Source organism: Hakea prostrata, chromosome 2 (genome assembly GCF_041222555.1).
Source record: "Hakea prostrata isolate BN-2017 chromosome 2, UWA_Hpros_2, whole genome shotgun sequence".
In the NCBI taxonomy this organism is placed as follows: Eukaryota; Viridiplantae; Streptophyta; class Magnoliopsida; order Proteales; family Proteaceae; genus Hakea; species Hakea prostrata.
The window spans coordinates 42,038,583-42,049,153 of record NC_142601.1 but is presented as its reverse complement, the minus strand read 5'-3'; the positions used below and the strand labels follow the sequence as shown (position 1 = coordinate 42,049,153).

The 10,571-nt window shown below is 41.3% G+C and overlaps 1 protein-coding gene across 1 annotated transcript; it reads left to right on the top strand.

Moving 5' to 3' along the window:
* The first annotated feature begins 617 nt into the window (after positions 1-617).
* LOC149024387 (uncharacterized) lies at positions 618-9,208 on the top strand. Its single transcript, XM_089142934.1, is given in 3 exon segments — positions 618-691; positions 7,431-7,653; positions 7,655-9,208. Coding segments are annotated over 3 exon segments (1,782 nt in total). The 3' UTR covers positions 9,140-9,208.
* Positions 9,209-10,571: the final 1,363 nt, after the last annotated feature.

The following is a 10,571-nucleotide window of genomic DNA, read 5'->3' as shown; positions in this document are numbered from 1 at the left end:
TATTTGATATTTCGTCGCTGTTTTTGGGTTTGTCAGCCGCGAAAATTTGGCGGTCAAAAACTTAAAATTTTCAATCTTGCTCGAAATTGCAGAAAATATGACATTTGAAATTTTGAAGTTCAAAACCGATGCTGAAGACTTCTTTGTTCATTTGTGCGTCTCGAATCGCCGATCGAACCTCCCCAGATCTTCAATGGCGGGTAGTTTGGAAACTAACCAAAGGAAGCATGTTCTTGCTTCATCGCATCTCCAGGTTCTCGCCGTCTTGTATCAGTACGTTTCCCTGGATAAATGATTTCTTAATATTTTAGCTTCAGATCGTTTGTGTTCACTTCAATCTGTGCAAAGTGGTTTGTTCAAGTAGCTTGAATATAATTACTGTTATAGGTTTGCATCTTGTTTGGATCTGCTTGTTTTAAGCTTCGCTGCTTTTTGTCTAAATCCGCTCTCCTCTCACTTATATCGGATTGTGACACTATCTAGCATTCCCAATCTGTATGTAATCCGAAAATCAAGCCCACATCTTTGAAGATTTCAGAGAGTTTCAGCTAAAATATGTATTGCCCTTTTGTAGAAAAACCTTATCTTTTCACATAACAGAAGCTCAATTGAGGAATATGGTGAGAGAGCAGAGAGTTGAATGTTTCTATAAATGTTTACGGGAGGCAGCTTCTGCTTCATCTTCTTCCCCTTTGCTGATTGTTGGAATTTATTAATTTGATTAATAAATTAAATGCCCAAGGGCAATATTGGAAACTCACTATTAGGGCGGTTACAAAATAGGGTTATATATTTTGGTAACCACCGCATTAGTGAGTAAGAAACTGAGTGATTCATTCGCACGAGCGAATCTCTGAAAAATGGCGGCTCCATCTCTCTCTCCCTCTCTCTTAGACTCGCAGGCTTAGAAATTTTTCTTTCCTAGTTTCTGATCTTCATTCCATTAATCCACGGCATTTGGGTTGTGGATATTATTCCCTTTCCCAGTGATTGTGGAATCTCGCCGGTAAATCTTTGGTGGTGGAACGAGAACGTGGATCTAGACTTCCGCTGCGAATACTTCAAGTAAGGAAAGCGAATCCAGGTAAGGAATCTTTTCCCCATCAATTAATTGAATTGAATTACTTTTGATGTATTACCAACATTGGTATCAGAGCCAGGTTCCCACGTTTATTGTTCCTCCCCATTGTTTAATTTTATTGTATGGATCCAATGGGAGGATTAAGGGTTTAATACGAAACCCATGGGAGAATTGATAGGGTTTTTGGAAACCTTTATGTTTTGGGTTCGGATCCGAGTGGGAGGATCCTTGTGAATTTCCTTATTAAAGATTTGCATGAATTGATAATCCATGATGATAATTATTTTTATTTAATAATTAATGCTGGATTTTTTCATGTATTTTTTGGATGATTTTTTGGGTGAAAAAACGTGTTTTCCGTTTTTTTTGAAAAAAAATTTCATTCAAGAAAAATTGAAAAATCGCCGTTTTTGGTCACTGTGGACTAGACGGACGACCGTCTAGTCAGACGGTCGTCCATCTATTATCAGAGTAGTCACAGTGACCCAGACGGAATTTCCGTCTGGGAGACGGTCATCCGTCTGGTCACAGAATGCCAGACGGAATTTCCGTCTGGGCAGACGGTCATCCGTCTGGGCATAAAAGGCAGACGGAATTCCGTCTGGGCAGATGGCAGTCCGTCTGGGAGATGGATTTTTTTGGATATTGGTCTGTCCAGTTCAGAATGTGTTTCTAACTTACTGGACACCAATGGCCCTACAATCTGTGTGATGTTTGGGCATTGAGGGCCTATTGGGGCCTAGTGGGAGCTAATGAGGTAGAAGTGTTCTGTGTGAACCACCTCATAGCTTTAACATGATTGCATGTTTTATTTTAATAAAACTATTTTATTTTGGGTCTATCAATCATGTTTCTTGCACAGAATGAAACTAGTGTATAAGTCTATGTGGGTTTGCATGAGAATTTGATTGAATGTTTGTTAGCATCTCTTTTGGTTTAAATGCTTATCCCATAGGTTGACTATGCTAGTGTGATTTGCTGTTGCTTGAGTTGTGTTTTATGCTAGAATAGTTGAACTCATCCTAGTATGTAATGTCTCTAGAATAAATGGCTGCTACCAAGAGCATTGTTGCTAACTTCGCGAAAGGAGATAAACCGAATGAGAGGTATTATGACCTTTGGCACCGAAATGTGCAATATCTCCTAGAAGAATAGAACATGCTGGAAACCGTAAACTAGACCATGTCCCCACCTGAGGAAGGTACCACTGCACAATATAGCAGGAACCTTGAGCTTTACAATGCCTGGAAGAGGAAAGACCGGGTAGCCAGGATTACAATCCTGAGCTCCATGAAGGATGACCTGATGCTTCGATTTGAGAAGCATAGGACTGCAAAGTCTTTGTGGGAGGCTGTGAAGTTCCAGTATGGAGGGACTTCCACCACAAGAGGCTGCCAGCTCGGACTCACCTTTGACGGTTATAAGATGCGCCAGGGTCACACCATGAGGCAGCATATAACCATCATGTCCAACATGATTAGTGAGTTGAGCGAATGTGGGCGCCTAAAGACTGATGAGGAGCAAGTCTCTGCATTCATTAGGTCATTGCCTAAGTCTTGGGAGCATATGAAGATCTTCTTGACTCATGTTGATGAGGTCAAGACATTTGATCAAGCTGCCAAGCACCTTGAGCTAGAGGAGGATCGGATGTTGGCCGATGTCCCTCACATTAAAATAGTTGCTGCTAAAGCAAGCACTCGTAAGGGTGCAGGCTTCAAGCGCAAGAAGGAGAGAGCTCAACCTCAGTGGTCTAGGCAAAGTAATAGAGGTGGGAACATAAACAAGAGTGGTTTATGAGACATGGTTTTAGAGTTGTATTTGAAAACAATTCTTTGGTTTTGTATCTGGGTGATACAGTTTATGGTTATGGTTTTCTTCTGAATGGTTTCATTGTATTGGATACAATTGATTATTCATTTAATTCTAGTAGTGCTTTTGTTTGCCAAGATACTGTGTGTATTGTTTCTAATTTGTGGCATGCTAGACTAAGACATATTGGTTTAGATAGGATGAACAGGTTGGCAAGAGAAGGTCTCTTAGGCCAAGGTTCACTATTTGATTTGCCAATCTGTGAGTCATGTCTAGTAGGAAAAGCAACTAGAAAACCATTTAAAAGGGCTTTGAGAGCCTCTCTTCCTTTAGAACTTATCCATTCAGATGTGTGTGGACCCATGAATGTGCATACTAGAAAAGGACAGTCATATTTCATCACATTCATAGATGACTATACAAGGTATGGTCACATTTATCTAATTTCTCATAAGTCAGAAGCTCTGGAATGTTTTAAGAAATTCATGAGCTTGGTTGAGAATCAGTTAGATAAAAGGATTAAAACTCTTAGAACGGATAGAGGTAGAGAGTATCTCTCCGATATGTTCAAATGGTTATGTGATGAAAAGGGGATATCTAGAAAACTTACTATTCCAGGGACTCCACAAAGAAATGGGGTTGCTGAGAGGAGGAATAGAACCTTGCTAGACATGGTGAGATCCATGATGGCGCAGAGCAAATCTACCCATCTCTTATTGGGGAGATGCTTTGCTTGATGACGGCCTATATCCTCAACAGAGTTCCAACCAAATCGGTTCCTTCCACACCATATGAGTTGTGGACCGGAAGGAAGCCAGATTTGAGTTACTTGCGCGCATGGGGATGTGCAGCATATGTTCACTCTACTTCTCACCAATATGGAAAGCTTGGACCCGAGAGGAAGAAAGTGTATCTTTGTGAGATATTCCGAACCCTCAAAGGGCCATGTCTTCATTGGACTAGATGAGAGTGAGAGGAGAACGGAACTTAAGTCTAGGGATGCAACATTCTTGGAGAATGATTTTCCATCTCTTTCAAGAGTTAACAAAGAATCATCGGAATTCTTTGAGATACAAGATAGTGGTCTTGTCACTCTAGGGATTCAGATTACGGATAATGAACACGGGGTTCATCCAGGAAGATCCTAGTGGGAGTGGGAGTGCAGATGTGATAGCTACATTAGACGGTGAGCAATCTGACATGCACTTGCGCCGTAGTGGGCGCGGGCTAGTTCCTCGTCGACGTTTCGAAATAGAGGATGAAGCCTACATGGTAACTCCTGAAGAGATCGACTGTGAGATGATTTCAGTCGATGAGCATGAACCAAAGAGCGTGCAGGAAGCTCTTGCGGGGTCAAGCTCAAAGGAATGGTTAAAAGCAATAAAGGAAGAGTTGGAGTCGATGAAAGTTAATCATGTCTGGGACTTGGTTGACTTGCCACCAGGCCGAAAGGCGATTGGGAACAAGTGGGTTCTCAAGATCAAAAGAAAGGCGGATGGATCTATTGAGAGATTCAAGGCTCGTTTAGTGGCTAAGGGCTACACCCAACGAGAGGGCGTTGATTATGAGAAAACTTTTTCCCCTGTGGTTAGGTTTGCCTCAATTCGCCTCATACTAGCCATTGTTGCTCAGTTGGACTTAGAGCTTTATCAGATGGATGTAAAAACTGCTTTTCTCAATGGAAAACTTGAGGAAGAGATCTATATGGATCAACCTCAAGGCTTTGAAGCACATGGACTTGAGCGCAAAGTGTGCAAGCTTAAGAAGTCCATATATGGCTTAAAGCAAGCATCTAGACAGTGGAATGTGTGCTTCCACCAAGCTATGATGGAAAATGGTTTTTCCATGCTTGAGGAAGACCATTGTGTTTACACCAAGAGATCTGATAATAATTATGTCATTCTGACACTGTATGTAGATGACATACTTATGGCTAGCAATAGCAAGGAGCTATTGGAAACCATTAAGAAATGGTTGTCCTCCGTATTTGATATGAAGGACATGGGTGAAGCAAGCTATGTGCTTGGTGTCAAGATTGTCAGAAATAGGCAAAAGAGATTACTGGGTTTATCTCAAGAGACCTATATTGACAATGTCTTGACGAGATATCAAATGCACAACTGCAAACCAATTGATACTCCAGTGGAGAAGGGTTTGCATTTGAGCCTTGATATGGGTCCTAAGACTCTAGAGGAGAAAACCAAGATGGAAAGAGTTCCATATTCCAGTGCAGTGGGTAGCCTTATGTACGTTATGATGTGTACTAGGCCGGATATTTGTTATGCAGTGGGTTTGGTTAGTCGGTACCAATCAAACCCAGGCATAGAGCACTGGAAAGCGATCAAGAGGATATTGAGATATCTCAGAGGAACGAGTAACTACATGTTGTGTTACCAAGGATCGGATTTGCGGTTAGTTGGCTATAGTGATGCCGATTGGGCTGGAGACATCGATGAGCGCAAATCAACCTCTGGATATGCTTTCTTGCTGAATGGCGGGGCCATTTCGTGGTGTAGCAAGAAGCAGGCTTGTATATCCCTCTCGACCATGGAAGCAGAGTATGTGGCATGCTCAGCTGCGGTTCTAGAGGCTGTTTGGTTGAGGAGATTCCTTCGACATACTGGGATTGTGATGACATCCAAAGAGGCTGCCCTTGTCTACTGTGATAGTACGGCAGCTCTTAGCTATGTCAAGGACCCCAAGTATCATGGGAAGACCAAACATATACATTTGAGATATCACTTTGTTAGAGACATTACATCAAAGAAGAAAGTTGTACTTAAGCACATATCTACTAGTCAGATGGTAGCTGACCCTCTTACCAAACCTATAGCCAAGGATGTTTTTATTTCTCATGTAAAATCCTTGGGCTTGCGTAGATTGTGACTTATTTTTATACTGAGACTTTCTTATTAATGAATAATATGAGTTCATTCCAGCATTTTTTTTTATTCACTTTCTGTGTGATTGTGTTTCTTCTAGCATAAAACAACATATGTCAATAGGCAAGAGAATGGCTCACTCACACGAGCATTCGCCTCTGGCACCTTGGAGGCGAGCAGAGATGAGACGGATTGTGAATGACTTTGTGTAGGTCAATTCATAATCATGATGTCGCCTTGATTTGGAATCAAGATGAGTTTCTCTATTGTGAAGAGAATTGACATGAATGTTCCCACTATTCATGTTGCCTATAGGAGCTAGGTGCGAGTACTTTATGTGGTGCTAGGGTAGCGACAATAAAGAAACTCGGGTTAGGCGCAAGGGGTTGCGACTGGACTAAGACCTGTATGGTGTTGAGATGGACATACGTTCTATTGTATATAGAATGCTCCACCATAGCACATATATCATACTATGTGTGCTTAGCGATCATTGGAAATGAGAGGATGGATCCCTGCTCCTCTCATTGTGTGAGTCCTGGACCTTATGGTCCATTAGTGTTCTTAGTGACTTTCGACGACATCATGAAACGAAGGGTTGATGTGGCTACTTTGGGGTGTTACCTATGGTCATGATTGATTCGACCTAAAGGGGCACTACCGGGAAAGGAGTCAATCCTAAGTGTAGTGATGGTCTGGGGCAAAAGGAAAGATTTGATTCAACTGCACCCTAAAAAGTGTTTGCTGGGCGCCAACCGTATGTGTTACAGTAGTGAACATTTTAAGGACAAGAAGGTGATCTCTCAGAGGGATCGAGATACCTTTAGTCTGGTGAGTTTGAATAAACCTAGGACAGTGTGTTATACTAATGCATATTTGATTTGTTTCTATGAGTGATGTGCCATTCTGGCCTTCTGGGAAGGTTTCTAGTTTGGGGCTCACGCGTGCAGGTATATCACCGGTCGCACAACCCATTTTGCCAGTATGATTGTGGATATTAGTGTCTGGGACACAGGTGGTCTATGTATCTGGGATACATAGTGAAGAGATCAATATATATATATATATGTATATCTGGGATATGCATGTGTGTCTAGGACACAAGAGGTCTATGTATCTGGGATACATAGCAGAGAGATTGAATGTGTATATCTGGGATATACAAGTGTGTCTGGGACACATTGAAAGATTAACACTTGCCCTTGTGCAAGTGGGAGCTGTTGGAATTTATTAATTTGATTAATAAATTAAATGCCCAAGGGCAATATTGGAAACTCACTATTAGGGCGGTTACAAAATAGGGTTATATATGTTTTGGTCACCACCGCATTAGTGAGTAAGAAACTGAGTGATTCATTCGCACGAGCGAATCTCTAAAAAACGGCGGCTCCATCTCTCTCTCCCTCTCTCTTAGACTCGCAGGCTTAGAAATTTTTCTTTCCTAGTTTTTGATCTTCATTCCATTAATCCATGGCATTTGGGTTGTGGATATTATTCCCTTTCCCAGTGATTGTGGAATCTCGCCGGTAAATCTTTGGTGGTGGAACGAGAACGTGGATCTAGACTTCCGCTGTGAATACTTCAAGTAAGGGAAAGCGAATCCAGGTAAGGAATCTTTCCCCCATCAATTAATTGAATTGAATTACTTTTGATGTATTACCAACACTAATATTTCCATCCACATCTGATGTTGACTCCCTTTGTGCCCTCAAGATCATCTTCAAAGTCCTTGAATCTGATTCTATCAAATATGCTTGTTACCCTGTTTCTTCATTTGAGGAAATCCACAGATATGCGGGCTCTAGCGTATGCTCCTCCAATCAACCAGTGTCTCTCCTCCTCATAAACTGGGGATGTCACAGGGACCTACGGCGGGTTCTTTGATTTAGGGCCAGGTGCTCGTGTTTTTGTAGTTGACAGCCACCGACCTATTCATCTCCACAATCTAAGTGATCAGAATGATAAGGTGGTTGTTCTTTACACTCAGGATGATGAGCATCAAGCTGATTTAACATATGACTTTGATGTTTCCACTGTGGCAAATGCAACGGTCTTGAATAGTGACGATGAGCTTAGTGAGATTTCTGATATCGAAGATGACAGTGAGTGTGAAAGTGAGGAGGAAGGTGGTTCAGGGTCACGGAAGCGGAGAAGAGTTGATGAAGAAAAGGAACTAGATCCGTTAAAACTCTACAGGAAGCTGAAAAAGGAGTATTACAACTTGGGTACCTTCCATGGAAAGCCTTCAGGGTTTCTTATGTTCGATCTTTCACATTGCCTTAGAAAGAATACAAATGAATTACTTTGGTTAGCTTGTGTTTCTTTGACTGATCAATTTGTTCATGAGAGAATTACCAATGAGAGATACCTAGCTGGTGTGATGGAGTTGGAACAGCACATTAACAGTTCTGGGAATTTGGATGCTATAACTTCAATAACCCTCAAAGATGGGACAAAGATACAAGCACCTGATGCCTCTAGAATTGCATATGAAGATGAACCACGGCTCATGTTATTGAGGGAATGGAACTTGTTTGATTCAATGTTGTGTTCTTCCTACATTGCGACCAAGCTGAAGACCTGGAGTGATAATGGCTTAAAAAAGCTAAAGCTTCTCCTAGCCCGAATGGGGTTTGCACTTGCAGACTGCCAGCAGAAGTTCCAGTACATGAACCTCGAAGTGAAACAGAAAATGAAAGATGAGTTTGAAAGGTTTCTCCCTGAGTATGGGCTTACTGAGTTCTATTACCGAAGCTTCTTACAGCTTCATGGGTATAGCTCGAAGGTATCTGCTGCTGATGTAGTGTACGGGGTTATCACATTACTTGAGTCTTTTGTAGAATCTGATGGTTCTTGTGCTTCTCAACAATTTGGGGTAGCCTATGATGCATTGTCCTTGAATTACATTGACAAGTTGAGGAAGGGAATGCAGAATGCAATAAAGATACAAAGGGCCATTGTAAGGCAAGGAAGTGTAGCCATAACTAAGAGTGGATCCATCAGAAGTGGAAGAAAATTCAGGTGGATGAAGCTCGAAGATCCTGCAGACACAAAATTGCTTGGCTATCCTCAGGCACTGACCAAATTCTGCTACTTTGCGATACATGCTTTGCGGGAAAAGGGTGCAAAGATGAAGCCTTTGATATGTGCTTGCTTATCTCAAGAACCCGACAAAGTTTTAATTGTTGCAGTGTATGGAAAGCCACGTCTTGGGGCAGTCCAAGGGAATGCATTTGGTGTTGCTTTTAGAGCTGCAGCTGAGCAGGCTGGAGCCAAGTTCTTTCATGAGTTGTTTGAATCTTCTTGGATAGTTTTGGATGCAGTTTCTGTTAATTCTTTCATGATCAGGTTGACTGAGAGGCTCTGATCTGAGGTTCATCTGGATTGTACGTTATCATCATTTATCTGGCCTCCAGTTTCTAGATATTTTGACAGAGCTTCCTCTCTTTGATGTTGTACTTTACATCCTCTTCCATTTTTTTCCCCGTTCTTTCTTTTATCTGATTTTTTAATTGATCTTGAAATGCCCAAGTAAATTTATAGAACCAATTCCATTTATCAATATTGAATGTCCAAGAAATTTGTGTTGGCTTCTCTTCCTCTTGCTTTCGTTTGTTTGAAGTGGATTCTATTCATTTTTTTTATACTTCTCACAGAGCATATACTTGAGGTTGGACTTTTTAATTTTGTGAGAACTGAACCTGACTTTCTTCCATGACTTCTGAAATCGAGTACAGAAGATTACATGTGCCGGGAAGAAAAGGTATGAAATAGAAGTGAAAGAGTTGCCATGGCTTGGACGTGTGGGTATTACTGTCAATCCATTAGACTACCATCCATTATACTACCTTTGGTATGTCTGAGTTGATTATTACTTGTTTTGCCCTGGGGTGCGTTGCCTGCTTCTAGTTTTACTTTCATATTGTCCTGTTCTGCATTTATCTCCCCTGGCTGCACTTCGTATGCACATCAATGACATGCCTATCGAGGAATATAACTTTGAGTCATGAAAGATTGAAGGGTTACTGACTGATCTTTACAGTCCTTACTGGTGAAACTCTGGTGATCAAGCGCATTATTTTTTTATGTTCTTCACCACTTGTGATGGGGAAGCATTTCCTTTACTCTGATCACACTATATTCTAGCATGTCCGAGAATTGTTGCACTTTTTAGTGTTCATACAACAGCATAGGCGTTCTTCACCAGAAAACATAAATTACAAAACAGACTCAAGCATGATGAAGGATTTATTACCAATTTGATTTGTTACATCCATGGGTGCAGCTAAAGATGTTTCATTATATGATGGTAAGAAAAAGTACAATGGTAATCTCTCAAGAACACCTAAAGATCACAAAATAGAAGTTCCTCACCAAAAGCCTTGACATGAAAATGCCTAGGTTCCACATTTCTCGTCGCACCACAAGACAATAAAATGAGGATGTACTCCAAGTCCAGCTGATCCATGAGGTCAAGTTGTTATTAGAAAATGTTAGAACAGGGCAAACTTCTCATTTGGATCGCTAAGGTTGTGAAGGCTAGTTGATGAATGTTAGTGTACTTGTATGGGGACAGCTACATGGTAGAAACTCAAGAATAGCATTTCTGGCAATTTGATGCAATCAAGGCCTACCTAACCTCACCTCCTATTTTGATGCCACGTAGAAAAGGAGTCCCTTTGTAGTTGTACATATCAGCATTAGTGGATTCAATTGGGAGTTTGTTGGTGTCAGACAATGAATTTGATTTTGAGCATCAAGTGGCTTTTGATGCAATCAAGGCCTACCTAACCTCACGT